Below are 14,487 nucleotides of genomic sequence, written 5' to 3' on the forward strand. Positions count from 1 at the left end.
AAATAAACTGGAATTTGAAAGGTTCAAAAAATGTTTGATACTCAAGTCATGAAGTGATGCGAGTTGAAACGTGGCCTGAGGGTTAAGCTTGATCTCTTCACGTTCCTTCCAGACACTGCCTGCTGCAGTCCATGAAGCGCATCCAGATCCTGCGGGACCAGCTGGTAGCTCTCGGCAAGAAGATCTCCTACCAGGGCAGAGTCAAGGACGAGCCTGCCTACTACTGCAACGAGTGTGACGTGAGTACACGCCAACTGGCCAGCTTACATGCGCCACGTCAGCGCTTCTCAAACTAGAGAGGCTCGCAATAAATTGTCACCCGACTTGCAAGTTTGTGGAGCAAAAAAGAAAATCCACAAATAGGTGAATCCAATGAATGGCTCCCAATCACGACAGGTGGAGGTGTTCAATTTGCTGTTTGTGACGAGCGAGAGCAGCAGCAGGAAGACGTACGTGGTGCACTGCGAAGACTGCGCCCGCCAGTCCACCCCCAACCTGAACAACGTGGTGGTGCTGGAGCAATACTCCATGGAGGAGCTCACCGGCACGTACGATTCCTTCAGCCTGGTACGCTAGCCTCCGCGCGTTTGCCGCTCCCGCTTGCCGGCTCTCTTACCGACTCGCCGCTCCTCTCTTCCAGGCCTCGTCCTCCTCGTCCTGCTCCTTCTCCTCCTCCTCCTCCTCCTCCTCCTCCTCCTCCCGGTGACGGAACTCCCTTCCCACGTCGTCAGCCACAACCAAAACTCCTGCAAGTCAGGACAAAACAAAAAAAACACACTTTCAACGTTGATTCTTGAAGGTAGTAGAATGGATTTGTTTACTGACTTGTACTGTTTACAGATCAAGACATAGCAGTTTACGCCTCTCAGACGGTGCTTTGTGAAACAACTCTTTGTTTTCTCTTGTTGTCTTGAATACCGAATACATTTGTACATGGTTTGGTTTTAAAATAAAAATAATTTATTGTTTTCTTAAACTAGATTCGCCTAGATATATATACCACATTGGCCTTGTCACTTGTATTTAGAAAAGAGAACATGGAAAAAGTACTAATAATAGAGAATGTTTTCCTAAAGCATTAAGAATTTTCAAATGTACAATAGTTTGGAAAAATTCAAGACATACGGGTTTTCATAACGTTGGTTGTTTTTTTAGGGGCCGGGGTTCATTTTATCTTTGTGTGTTTTTTAATGAATGATATCCATGTATCGCTCGTGGAAATGATGAACATGCAAAGTTTTTATTTTCCCCGTTTGTTTGGTGCTCGTTTTGTTCCATGATGTCCTCTTGGAGAGGGGAAATTGTACATTTAATTTAAAGACATTCCCTCTATTTATTGGATGGCAACGCTTTTCACCCTTTTTCTTAAAAAACAAAAACAGGGCTCTCCCTCATTTTCATGCTGTCCTTTGATGATGAAGATGATGCAGTCCCCCCCTCTGATGTATATGAAATGATATAACGCCATGTTGACAAAAGACACAGTTCATGTAGAATTTGTATGTTCGTTCATTTTTGGGGTAACTTTAAGATGAAACTTCAATGATTTTTATTCTATAATCTGATGAAGATGATGCTGGTGCTAAAAGTTCTTTGTTTGTTTCCATGAGAATTCTATTTTTCCTGTTGCAATATTACCATTTTCCTTCTTCTTTGTGCTCATCTATTTATAACTGCACTGTGTAGAGCCTCCACACACACACACACACACACACACACACCAAACTGAGCCAGACTTGTCTTAAAACACTTTGTGAATTTGTGTGACATGACGATTAATAAACCGAGACGAATTGTACCGCCTGGCTGGTCAGTGGTCACCTCTCGCAAACAGGATGGCGTTTCGGTGTACGCTCCAGGAAGGATGTTGCCCAAGTGGCAGCGGGTCACAGGAAGCTTCCTACATTTGAACTTTCATCTACAAAATTTACATTTTTCTTAATATACTTTTTCTTGAAATGATCGAACTTGTTCATCCAAAATAGGACTTCTTTCACCTAAAATGTTAACTTGTTTAACGCCCCAAAAATGCCGTCGACTCGAGAAAACAACTTTTTTGTCTTAGTGTACGACGACTACGGTATTTGTTTGAAAACGCATTACACTACTCTTGGCTTGTATTTTCGGTGTTGAAGAAATTGCGATGCCTAAATGACAATTGTCTCCCTTCATTGTACTTTCAATTTTTCTCAAACTGCTAAACTGACAATCAAGTCATGACAGCGGAGTCGTCAATATTATCGACATCACGCTGCTGGCCTCAAGCGCCATTCAAGAGGAGAGACGCCCGGACGCCCGTCCTCCCCCGCTGAAAACAGGCGGAGGGGCAGACACGTCCACGCCCTCTCTTCGGGGCGGTGGAATGCGTGTGCTGGCCTGGCCTGATAAAGCCTTGTGGGTGGAGCCAGAGTGGAGGGAGGACCGCGCCAGACAGCACTTGCGGACTCAATCAGATGAGTTTAGACAAAGACGTCTGCCGCTTCCAGGAGGGAAGCTGACGGGGACCGTACCAAGAAAATCCAGAGGAAAAGGACGACGGGCGAGAGGGCCATCTGATTGGTAAGTCCAGGCCCACCTTTCCTCGCTCGTTGCCTTTTTATGCATAAATGCCTCGTCTGATGCGTTTGTGTCTCAAAACATCTTTCATGAGCACGAGAACACTCGGACGCCAGTTAGCCTTCATCTTTCAACAACACCCGCCAAGAGGTCAAATGCGGCTTTTCCCAGCCCCTCCCGGTGTTTGTTTCTTGTCCACAGCTCGCCATGAGTTTGAGCGGCCCTCCGGAGAAGGGGGCGCACCATCAGGTCTTGGACCTTTCCGAGGAGCTGCCGCCTCACCGTGGTCACGCTCACGGCAACCAGCAGCCGCAGGCCTCCGCTCCCGCGGAGGGAGCTGGCAGGGAGACGCCTTCGCGTGCGGCGGTGCCCCCCCCTTACTCCGCAGCTGAGGGCGGGGCGGGCGGCGAGGCCCCGCCGGAGCTGCGGGGCTCCCTCGACTGCTGGGCCTGCTCGGTGCTGGTGACTGCTCAGAACCTGGTCATCGCCGCCGTCAACGCTTGCCTGGCCGGGCTGCTCTTCGGAAGCATCCTGACGCCGGCCATCGTCATGGTGGTCTTTGGCTTCCTCTGCCACTCCACGGTAAGCGGGAGGGGCGAACTCGTCTCCAAACTTCATTCAAGTGTAACGTGAAAATGAATGTCTTCTAAATTTGACACGCCGCAAAGAAGAGTGTTGCAAACAACCCTGCCAAATTTTACCAGTGGCTGGGTAATCGTGGGGCATTTCCACACCGTGACAACGGGGCACTCTAAAGCAGCCACGCCAGAGCGAACCCCGCCCGCACGCTGGCTGTCACTCAGTGACACGCGCGGACTCACCGCCGACAACGAGGCACTCTAAGGCGCCGGCCCGAAACCCCGATGGCTTCATCTCACAACTCTTTGAGGCCCGCTCGCTGATGACGAGAGGTGCCTTCACATCACACACAAATCACAATCTTAAAAGGACCCTGGGAACAAGACACGTACGCACACACACGCGAGAGCAACGGGCCAGTAAGCATTAGTTAGGACGGGCCCACCCAATAAGGCGTCACGCTTCAGTGACTTCTGTAGTACAATGGCCTTTAATGAGTGGACTTTTCTTCCCTGTTCCTCTAACCTCTCGTAACAAGACTTCACGTGACAGCAACTTAGTAGGAGCTTAACGCAGCCCTGGCAAGATGAAAAAGAAAAGCTGCGTTTGGGAGAAGTTATCTTCAGGGTATTTGGCGGTGACTTTCCTCTTGTTCCTTTCCACCCTTGAAGGCCTTTTTCTGCGCCAGTTCAGCTCTGGGATGCATGTTGACACGGAAGAAATGCTGACGAAAGCCTTACCTAAGGCGCCGAACATTCATGCATCTGCGCCCCTTGCCGGGTTGTGACACTCCCGGCGTAAGAAAGTGTTGTAATCCCCCTCGCCCACGCGCAAAGCTGATTGATGCCTCGACTCCCGACATTCTCCTGCTCTGTCGCGTCAGGAGGCGATAAGGATGATGCAGTCCTGCCGTCTCCTCTCCGACTCCCACTTACGTGCACGCTTACCACCAGCGAACTTTGCTTTGACTGAGCAAAACCTCGCGGAAAGAAAGCGTCCATGCGTTCGTGTTCACTCATACGTGCCGTCTCCACTTTCCAAGGTGCGACCCCACGGGACGAGGCCGTACTGCTCCGACCTGCTGACGGACGGGGGCTGCGTGGCTCTGCTGGTGGTGGGCTTCCTCTTGGTGACCCCCCTTCTGGTGCTGGCGCTGGCCGCCTACTGCCGTCTGGCCAGGCACCTCCAGCTGGGCCTGTGCTTCATCCCGTACAGCCGGGCCGTGTATAAGAACCTGCCGGCCGCTCTGCACCGCGGGCTGGGGGGCTGCTGCGGAGGCCGGGACGGGGCGAGCGGCGGGGGGAGGGGAAAGGTCTGGGTATAGAGATGTCCTTGTTTTGTTGGGTTTACAATAAATATGGGGAGTGAACATGAATTTGATACAATGGACACTATTTGTTCAACTGCATCATATTCATAATGCAAGAGTTTTGGATTGGAATGTATTTGAGTCACTGTCAGGTTGCACTGACAAACAACACAAGATTCATCCAAAATCCTTCGTCAATGCATTTTTTTCCCCCTCTGTGGGGTCCCATTTCATCTAATCATGTATATCATTAACATATACATGAATGTTACGTGTACCCATTTAAGCAGAGATGCAATACTGACGCCACCAAACCGGACCCCCTCTACGCCTCGCCTGCGCCTAGAAATTCTGTCCGTAAAAGTTACGAACAGAATCGCTGACAAAGGGCAGCCTTGGCAGAGTCCAACCCAACCGGAAACGACTCAGGCTTACTGCCGGCAATGCGGACCAAACTCTGACACCGGTCGTACAGGGACCTAAGAGCCCGTATCAGGGGGTTCGGTACCCCGTACTCCCGAAGCACCCCCCACAGGGACACGGTCGAACGCCTTCTCCAAGTCCACAAAACACACGTAGACTGGTTGGGCGAACTCCCATGCACCCTCGAAGACCCTGCCGAGGGCGGAGAGCTGGTCCACTGTTTCACGGCCAGGACGAAGACCATACTGCTCCTCCTCAATCTGAGATTCGACTTCCCGACGGACCCTCCTCTCCAGCACCCCTGAATAGACCTTCCCCTGGAGGCTGAGGAGTGGCCATGGAAACCAAACATAACTATTTGTCAAAAAAAATTCTGGGAAATCAAAAATTAGTAGGTATGTATAGATAGATAGATAGATAAACCCGAACTGCATTTCTGTACTGCTTTTCCTTAGTAGGGTCGCGGGCGAAGTGCTACTTTTAATTGCTAAATTTGAGGAGACACTTTTTAATTTTGGCCACAAGGCGGCGACTTGACTTGACGACTGACCTTTTTTTAGCACGGTGTCGTTTACACACACACACACACACACACAAGCTTTTAAAGCGTTATGGAAAAAGAAATAAAACAAAAGCGTCATAGATAAAACCAAAAGTGATTTGTGAGCTGATGTGCTCAGCAAAGCCCCTACCTGAAAACTGTCTCCTCTTGCTGCTTGCACGCTGTTCCGTTCCTCCAATGTGAGAATCCTGCAACAAGCACAATGTCACTTTGGAAAACATGTCCAAAAAAACAAACATTTGCAAATTTAACAAGTGTGCTTACTTAGCTGAGAAACCGCAGGCCAGTCGATCGCCATCTTGCCGATTTTGCCATTTAGTGCACAGCTGTCTCCAATTATCTGGAGACTTGACACCGCAAATGAAAGCAAAAACCAAGCACGAACTGCGCATTCAGGCACACTGACCGCACAACAGACGTGCCTCCTCTTGCAACGTTTACGCAATTCAAAAGCTGCAACACTTCCGGGTATGGGACAAACAGTTCCCGCTAAACCGCAACCAGGAAGTCATTCACTCAGCACCGCCCTTCAGCTTCCGGTGGAGGCTGGCGCCGCCTTGTGGTGAGGGGTCTCTCTTACAGTTACATTCCATGCCGCCATATTGGATGTGGCAAATTCGAGCGCGTGGACATGAAAAGATGCCTCATTTGCTTCTTGGCGATGGAGCAACCGATTTACAGTCAAATATAGTTTCATCATTATGACTGAACAATCCCTTTTAATTCCATTTATAGCATAATTTTGCAAATAACTATATTTGCCGACTTTTTGGCCAATACTACTAAGTCCCGTGTGTGCATAATACAGTACTGTATTATTTCCTAATTAAATTACGCCAAAGTAACTACTCTGATTGTTGATAGTTTCTTAATCAACTTTTGTCAGAATGTGGAGACTAGAAAGCATTGGGGAAACATCTCCAGTGATTGCCATAATTAGTCGTTAAATTGCTATATAAAAACAACTGACTCAAATCACTTAATGTAAAGGTTAGTGCTCTGAATTCAGAAAACCCACATCACTGCTACCTTTCAGGATCTAGTTGTGTTTTTACACAAATTAATGATTTAATATTCATATTTATTGTCACAGTAATGGTGGTACACATTGGTAGATTTAAAAACTGCAACTGCAAAATGCAAACCTTCAGACTAAAACCTTCTCTTGGCACTAGTACCTTTTCTCTGAACCAGAACCTTCACTTAGGAAAAGAACCTTATTTCAGGTACATTATAAAGACATACAATTACATTGATGCATATTAGTCTAATATGTATGGTATTAGTAGCGCCTTCTTGTGTACTTTCAAGTTTACATTTTCTGAATGTCATTCACCAAGAGGTTCGTGTCCCATGGCACTTGACTGAACGGATCGGTCAACGGGGACACTGCACATAATAGCACACGTAAAAAAGGGAAACCAAGAGAACACTTGTACAATCCTTGCTCGGGGATATGAAGCAAAACAATGAAATCTGTCCAAAACAAGTTGAGGAGGAACTTGATCCAGTAATACTAGTAATGACAGTAATACAGCTCAAATGAACTACATTAAGAAATTCCACGCTAACAGAACTACCATTGATTAGGAAATTGCACTTCAAAGTTCAAAAACAAGTCCCGACTTTCCCCCTTGTTCTCTTGTTTTATAAGAAAGGGAATTTGTCACAGGTTAGGGATCAGAACCGTAGAAATAAGTTGCTCCGTTAGCTTCACGGCGGCTCGTCGTGTTTGTTTCCAGCGACATTCTGCCGAGCGACTTCAACAGTGCACGGTCACGTGATCTGTTCGACTACTTCCTGTATAAGCGCAGAATGAAATGACAAAAAGCAAATGGCGACAGCAAGACATAGTCCACCTGGAAGACGAGCTAAGACAGCGCTCCGTTGGTGCAGTACAGCTGGGAGAGAGTTCGGCTCAAAGCTGGACCCAGATTCCTTTGAAAAAGAAAAGTGGAACGTATTTAGCCCCCTGGCGGTTGAGATTCGATAGCTAATTCTTCCAAAAAGGCGGCCGTAAGCATCTCTAACTGAGCAAGGTGCAAGGGCAAAAAAAGCAACCTGCTGAGCCTCCCGTATGGAACGCCGGACAGCAGTTTCTCCTTCCCGTCGTCACTTTTGCACTTGGCGTACGCCGCCAGGAGACTGAGGAGGGAAGGTTCGCAATCAGCAGCTCACTTTCCCGCCTCCCGCAGCGTTCACGGAGCGAGTCGAGTACCTGTGCGGAGTGCTGTATCTCTCCAGGACAGCCGCCGCTTTGTCCGCCGACAAGCCGCTCACTTGCATCAGCTGCCTGGCAAAGGCTTCACGCACCGTCTGACTCTAAACGGGAGACGCCGCCGCCGACGACGTGTCGGTCACTTCACGAGCCGAGCGCGAGTCCGAAACGGCCGCCTCACCTTGTTTTTGACAGCGCCGTAGTTAAACTCGGAGAACGACACGAGGGAACAGAAGGGGGTCACGACGTCGCGGCGGTCGGGGTCACCGTCCAGCTCGCGAGAGCGGCACGCCAGCGTGCGCTTCTGCCGGGAGCACGGCGGTGTCAGAAGACAGAAAACACACACACACACACACACACACACACACACACGCGCGAGTTGTGGGCAGGAAGCAACGTGAGCACAGATCAACATGGATCACATTCACATTAGCCTTTCAGAAGTTTGCTTTGCTTTCTGTTATTTGCGTTATGTTCATTTCTTGTCGAAGAATTAGATTTTTCCACAGATGAAAGATGCACAAATTCCTATCTAATATTGTTGTCGAATATTTGTATATTTTTCATCTCACATTTGTACATTTTTCCTTCTAACACTTAAGTTGCTCTGTTTCTAAAATATTTGGGCATCCATCGAATGAATTCGTATTTCTTTCAATGTTTGCATTTCGTCTACTAATATTGTTTGTAATACTTGTATTTGGTGTCAAATAGTTCATTTTTCATCAGTTTTGTTTTATATTTGTGTATTTTCATCAAATATAGTTTTTACCCGTCCATTTTTTCCCCACATATTTCTTTCCAATATTTAGATTCTCTCCATTTTTATTAATATTTCTATTTCATTATCCTTATTTTCAGTTTCTGTTTTTTTCCTATATTTGTGTACTTTTCATCTTTTTTGTCTAATACTTAATACATTTGTATTTGTCCTTCTATTTTTGTTTTCCCCAGTCAAAGAGTACTTGTGCATTTTTGCCATATTTCATATATTTGTATTTTGTATAATCGCGAGACGAATGACAAGCGCGATCATTTTGCTCAGTGTTTCCACACGAATATGAACAGGAGGTGTGGGCGGCCACCTGGTAGAGTTTGGCGAGCTGCGCGGTCATGGCGGCGAGGTAGGCCGCCGATTCCCTCACGTCCCGCACCCGCTTGACGAAGAAGTCGTCCGCCACCTGCGTGTTGACGACGGCCTGCCGCAGGGTCATTTCGGGGATGCTCAGGTGGGCCGCCTCCTTCCCGCCTCCCTCCACCAGGTAGATGGGCCTGCGCAGGCCGCACCTCTTCAGGCGAAACTGACACGGGAACACACACCTTTTCAAAACACGTCTTCTCTTGCGTTGCACTAAGAGGGATTTTCAAGGCGGCCGTTATACAATCGCTGATAACGAGGGGGTCAGACTCTCGGGTAGTTTTCTTTTTTGAAACAGCAGAAGCTCGATTTTCCTGCTGAATCTGATCCACAAACTAAAACTAAAACTGAATGCAAAAAAAAAAAAAAAAATATTTTCAATAGGAAATCCTGTAAATCCAATGAATCCGTTCCAGATCCCCAAAAATATGAACGCAAACAAAATACATTATAGAGAGAATAACTACAGTTTTACAGACAAAAACAGTTTGAAATGAATATAAATTGATTATGATTCAGCTCCAGGTCAGGACAATAGGCAAAGATATTGATCGTGTTCCCAATCAAAAGCAGATGTTTGAAAATGTGCCGTTTTGATTAAAAGCAAAGATAATCAGTCTCCTTACATGGAGGACGCCAGAAATCTGAGAATATTAACTGTTGAGAGGCTGAAATTCTGAGCATTTGGACAATTTCAGGTGAAACAATGGCGCTAAATGATTCATCGAAATAGTCGTCGTCTTAGCGTCAAAACGAAGTCGTGTCACGTATTACGGCTCATTTAAGATTCATTCGTGACATTCCTCCCGAAAGCCCAATATCCCAAACGTTTTGCACGTAGCACAAATAGACTCGTTAATATCTGACCTTCTGCTCCCTGAAGCGTCCGTCGATGATGCTGCCGCACAGGTCGTCCATCCGTTTCCTTTCGACGATGTAATCGAGGACCAGTTCTCGCGCACGACCTGCGGAGTCTTCAGCGTAAGTGTCGAGAGACAGACGGGCGGGCGGGCGGCGGGACGGCAGGACGAGAGCCGAAAGCGCACCTGACGAAGGCGTGACCTTCTCCCGGGCCACCCACAGGAAGTCGCCGACGTTGAGCTTCCTGACGTCGAAGTTGACCCGGCTCCTCTGCAGCTCTCTGACCAGCTCCCGCTTGCAGGGGCGGCCGCCGCTGCGGGCGCACAAGGATACGTGACGAAAGGCGGCGGCTAAACGAGAGCAAAAAGACGACCCGCGCTCACCCGCACGTCTCGATGACGTCCACGCAGAGGACGATGTCGAAGGTGCCGGCGAGGAGGCGCCCTCCGCTCGCCGCCTCGCATCTCGGCCTGGGAGAACAACATAAGTCGGTCGTTTGGTCCAGGGGTTCGCAAACGTTTGGAGTCCAGTTTGTAATGACACTCCAGATTCCTGGAGATGGCTGCGTTTGAAACCAGCAGAGCTTCTAGTGACGAGTGTTGCAAATTAGCATTCACTACAAACACCGCGATGCCCGTTTGCAGATGTTTTTGGGATCTGCAAATCTCTGAATCAAAGAAAGCAGTGTTCTTCTTGTCCCTGAAAACAATATTCTGTGAGTCGCGAAAGATCACTCAAAATGCTAGAAAACGGCTTGCAGTGAAATGAGTTAAAGGTCCCGTATTTTGCCACGCCAATTTTTTCTAGCATTTGGGATATAATTTTGTCTCTATGGTGCCTCAGTAAACGTGTGATAGAAATTCAAGTGTTCCGCAAGAGGCCCGAAATCAGCTCATTGGAATTTCTCGAGCTTACTTGAGCACGTCACGAGCGAAGATCTCCGCCAACACGTGTGACCTCACGACACAGAGGCGGCCAATCAGAGCAAGGGGGGCGGTCTTAGCCAAAGTGGACACAAAAGTGGCTCAAACAGAAGTAGCTCTCAGAGTACTACTTTATCATGTAAAAAAATAGGGCCATTGTCTTTAAAATATATATGCAAGTTCTTCTCGCAAAGATGTCAGGTATGATAAATGATAAGACATAATTGCAAATGACTCCGCGAAGCCCCAAGCAACCACGAGGGGACTCGCGTACCACTGGTTTCGTAGCCTACTTACTGTACGCCGTCCTCCTCCTCGTCATCCTCACTCGCAGCGAGGTCAATGGCATCGTCTTCATCATCGTCTTGGTCCAAAGGCGCTTTGGACGCAAGCTCCGGCGCGTCCAGTCGCCTCGCCAAAGACGTGCCTTCCTCCGTCAGAGAGTAGCTGACAAGAGGAGACGCCAGGCGGCCATAAGGAGGGAGAACAAAATAAAGCCACGCATCACGCATGGCTGTGCGTCTCTCTACAATTTGCGTATTATCTGCGTAATATCTGGAATCCCCCCCCCCCCCCTCCACCCAACATATTAATTTTTTTAGTGGTTTTTTTTTTGGTCAAGTGTTCGTGCAAATTTTGTCTGTTTTGGTATATCTTTTCTCATGTTTAGTTTTTTTTCTTTTTTGGTCTAATGTTTTGGTATTTTTGGGGTCTAATATTTGTGTATTTTTCATCTACCACTAGTTTATCTTTTGTTTTTTTTTACAAAATTTTCTGTATTTTTTTTGGTCTAACTTGAATATACTTTGCCATCATTTTTGGGGGGATTTTTTTTCCATCAATCACTTATGTATTTGCGTTTACATTTTGGTGTACTTTTTGTCTCGTTTTTGTGCATGTTATGTTTTTTTAATACATTTATTTGAATTTGTTTGTGTATTTTCTTTGTCAAATTTTGGTGTAATTTTTGTCTCCCGCTAATATTTTTCTGTATAACATTTGCATTTTTGTCATGCTATAGTGTATTTTGGCTCAAATCTTTTGTGGTAACTTTAATTGTTTTTATTTTGGGGTCAAATTTTGATGTTGTCGCATGCTGGTGTATATTTTCTAATATTTGTGATTTTTTCAGTCTAATAAATTTACAATTTGTTTTTGTATATTTGCGTATTTGTCATCTAATGCTATACTTTTCATCTAATTTTTGTGTATTTTTTTCCCCCCTCCCCCAGTTTACTATTTTTTGGTCTAACATTTGAGTATATCTGGTGTAATGTTTGTGTATTTTCCATGTAATGCAATGTCTATTTTTGATCAACCTTCTTTCTGTAGGCGTGTTGTTCATGTAGCAAAGGCGGGAGAAGCTGAGGACCGACCGTGCGGGACAGTGCGTCTTCTGCAGCAGGTTCCTCTTGACCAGTGCGGCGACCGCCGACCAGGCCGTACACCTCCTGCCGAGCTCGGGCTACGAGCGGACATGTCGTGAGTTGCCTTGGCGGGATTAAAGAAGTCTATCTCAATGTGAAGACGCGGAGCGGGACTGACCACTGTGAAAGATTTCTGGCAGAGATGCTGCGCTTGGTCCTGCAGCTCCATCTTGAACATGAACCCTTTACTGCCCGCTGCCTGCAGGGAGACACGCCGCTCTTCATTTGAGTCGAAAACTAAATAAAGGCTCACGGGACTGTGCTGGCGTCACCTGCGAGTGTCTGTAAAGAGCGAGCAGCACGGCGTAGCCGCCGGATCCTTTCTGGGGTGCGTATTCCCTCTTCCTTTTCTTCGCCACTCCTCTTCCTCTTTTCTGATCCTGAACGGTGTTCTTCAACGCATCAACATTGCTCATTAAGCCCTTCAATCACTCACTGAGTACAGCAACGCCTCACGTCATTGCCCTCAAAAGACGGAAGATGTTTTTCATGCTTGGTTACCTCCCGGCTGGAAACTGGACGCTTGTCATCTGAGCCGACAGGCGGCGGCGCTTCCACGCGAACTGCCGTGTCCTGACCTGAGGAAGAGTCTTAATAGTCACGCATGACTTTTCTCTTTCAAAGCGCAGCGTTTTCTTTGTTTCAATAAATCACATTACAGACAGCTAGTGTTACCGTTACACATTTTCACAAGAAGGTGACAGAATTTTAGTTTAGTTTTGGTACTTTTGTCAAGTATTTTTGTATTTCTTTTGGTCTAATATTTTGCAATATTTTACAAATGTCTGTGTCTTACTATTTTTTTTATTTGTTCTAATAGTTGTGTATTTTTGTCCAAAAAGTGGGTATTTTTCATCTACAATATATGTATTTTTCATCCATTTTTTTGTATTTTTACAATACTGTATTTTGCTTTTTTTTTTTTTATATTTAGTATGGTTTGTCTAACATTTTGCATTACTTTTCTAAGCTCTTATTTGTTGAAATATTTGTGTATTTTAGATGCAATATTTTTGTCTTTTTCTACCAATCGACCGTTAAATTCCGCCGACCGCCGAATAGCTACCATTATTTCATCATACAACAAAAGCGACCTTAAAAATGAATCGCCCGCGTATCGGTTTCTGTATCTCTCACCGTATTCTCTGTAGTGTTGGTGGAGCTTCGAGTCGAGGATCTTGCATATGCCATCCCCAAAATTCTGCAGGATCTTGGCCTCTCTGGCATCACGAAGCGGAAGAGGATATTTATTCAGAGAGCTGATAGCCTACAAGAAACGCACACAAAAATAAAGGGCGGTTGCGGGGCCAGGCGATTCACAATTTGTTTTCCACTACTTGAAGGAACAGCACAATGGTCAGTGAATTGAAGCAAAAAAGGTGGCAAAAATCTTGATTTTAAGGTCATATCATCCAGTCCTAGTTGGTGGTATTAATCATGTAATTTTTTTCCCACATTCAGAACACAAACGCAGCAGGTTATGTATGAGTCATGGTGCTGAGAAAAAAACCATGTACTGTGGACCTTCTGGTAAGTGTACTGCAGCTTCAAGCCTTTCTCCCTCGCCTCGTCCCGGAGTTCGGTGAGCCACTTGACGAACAGCGGGTTCGGGCACGCGGGCAGGGCACGTTTTCGGCCCATGGGGACCGGCTCCGAGGCGGACATGTTGCTGGATGAGATGGGGGGGCAAAGACAAATTCATACAGTCGTCAATTGAATGGGTTGTGTCCGATGTTTTTTATAGCTTCATGACAAGTCGTCGTCTTGTGCCAGCCTACAAACCGCCAACTTTGGGGTTTTTTTTCCACTGGCAATCTTTCGCAAATGTGTCCATTTGTGTTGTACTCATTACAGACATTTCAGTTTTGATCATCCTGTCAGAATTTTGCTTGCACCAAAGCAGTCTCCTCAGTATGAGTACTATGCAAAAAGAGGCAAACTATTTTGTGTGCAAGTTTTTTTATTTTTTTTTTCGTTGTGCCAAGTTACAAAAACGGGTCGTGTAGCGGTACTGTCTGTCTGGCACTCCAGACACTCAATATTCACGTTTAACTTTCACTGTTGTACATTTCAGAGTTTGTACTTGTTACTTTTATTCGAGAGGAAAAACATGGCCGTTATCTCAATGTTGCCCTTGCTGTGGCGAACTTTGTGCCCGTCTTGTTGAAGCCTTTTTATTTTCTCCATTCACTTTCACGACTTTCTTCACTACATTATCATCCCGGAGCGAAATTCAAACGGAAGCAAAGAGTAACTTACCTGACAATTTCTAATGAAAAAATGTAAACTCAAAATCAATCGGTCGTCAAATGATTGCCGCTGCTCCAACCGGAAGTTTTCTTGGCGTTACTTCCTGGTTTGCCACCAAGAAGCTAAGCGCTGTGGAAACATCGCCCCTAGCGGTAATTTCGGAACTAGCATTCACATGTGAAAAGAAAACAAGCTATTGTTCATAGAAATTACAAGCTTGGAGCTAAGCAGCAATAACATA

The 14,487-nt window shown here is 46.4% G+C and overlaps 3 protein-coding genes across 13 annotated transcripts in view; 2 read left to right on the forward strand and 1 right to left on the reverse strand.

Annotated features, from left to right (window-relative positions):
- The window catches only part of kdm6ba (lysine (K)-specific demethylase 6B, a), a 44,886-nt gene extending 43,088 nt beyond the window's left edge, over positions 1-1,798 (forward strand). For all 8 annotated transcript variants that reach the window (XM_061763895.1, XM_061763903.1, XM_061763898.1 and 5 more), the window contains 3 exons: positions 113-239; positions 397-567; positions 641-1,798. In XM_061763895.1, the coding sequence (XP_061619879.1) occupies positions 113-239; positions 397-567; positions 641-706 (364 nt within the window). In that variant the 3' untranslated portion in view covers positions 707-1,798. The remainder of the gene's footprint in view (positions 1-112; positions 240-396; positions 568-640) is intronic.
- A 132-nt stretch (positions 1,799-1,930) lies between these two features.
- tmem88b (transmembrane protein 88 b) lies at positions 1,931-4,510 on the forward strand. The gene is made up of 3 exons (XM_061764047.1): positions 1,931-2,559; positions 2,758-3,138; positions 4,178-4,510. Exons 2-3 carry the CDS (start codon positions 2,764-2,766, stop codon positions 4,457-4,459), a joined length of 657 nt encoding a protein of 218 aa, XP_061620031.1. The 5' UTR covers positions 1,931-2,559; positions 2,758-2,763; the 3' UTR covers positions 4,460-4,510.
- A 1,979-nt stretch (positions 4,511-6,489) lies between these two features.
- Positions 6,490-14,379, reverse strand: mus81 (MUS81 structure-specific endonuclease subunit). 4 transcript variants are annotated; one of them, XM_061763983.1, is made up of 16 exons: positions 14,256-14,378; positions 13,521-13,665; positions 13,134-13,263; positions 12,498-12,574; positions 12,269-12,388; positions 12,115-12,195; positions 11,946-12,034; positions 10,867-11,016; positions 10,030-10,116; positions 9,832-9,959; positions 9,653-9,750; positions 8,733-8,948; positions 7,829-7,951; positions 7,648-7,751; positions 7,491-7,574; positions 6,490-7,367 (listed from the first exon to the last, which is right to left on the reverse strand). In XM_061763983.1, the coding sequence occupies exons 2-16, from the start codon at positions 13,659-13,661 to the stop codon at positions 7,301-7,303; spliced, it is 1,695 nt and encodes a 564-aa protein (XP_061619967.1). In that variant the 5' UTR covers positions 13,662-13,665; positions 14,256-14,378; the 3' UTR covers positions 6,490-7,300. The 4 variants fall into 4 exon arrangements, with proteins under 4 accessions (XP_061619967.1, XP_061619966.1, XP_061619965.1 ...); XM_061763982.1 differs by having other exon boundaries at positions 11,889-12,034; XM_061763981.1 differs by having other exon boundaries at positions 9,653-9,959; positions 14,256-14,379.
- Positions 14,380-14,487: the final 108 nt, after the last annotated feature.

The sequence above is a fragment of the Phyllopteryx taeniolatus genome, chromosome 23, assembly GCF_024500385.1.
Source record: "Phyllopteryx taeniolatus isolate TA_2022b chromosome 23, UOR_Ptae_1.2, whole genome shotgun sequence".
Lineage (NCBI taxonomy): Eukaryota > Metazoa > Chordata > Actinopteri > Syngnathiformes > Syngnathidae > Phyllopteryx > Phyllopteryx taeniolatus.

Coding starts and splice junctions, on each gene's coding strand:
- tmem88b (XM_061764047.1), top strand. CDS start 2,764: ATGAGTTTGAGCGGCCCTCCGGAGAAGGGGGCGCACCATCAGGTCTTG. Junction 3,139..4,177: donor GCTTCCTCTGCCACTCCACG/GTAAGCGGGAGG, acceptor CCACTTTCCAAG/GTGCGACCCCACGGGACGAG.
- mus81 (XM_061763980.1), bottom strand. CDS start 13,661: ATGTCCGCCTCGGAGCCGGTCCCCATGGGCCGAAAACGTGCCCTGCCC. Junction 13,264..13,520: donor TGCAGTACACTTACCAGAAG/GTCCACAGTACA, acceptor CGTTTCTTGTAG/GCTATCAGCTCTCTGAATAA. Junction 8,949..9,652: donor GACGCTTCAGGGAGCAGAAG/GTCAGATATTAA, acceptor TTCCCGTGTCAG/TTTCGCCTGAAGAGGTGCGG.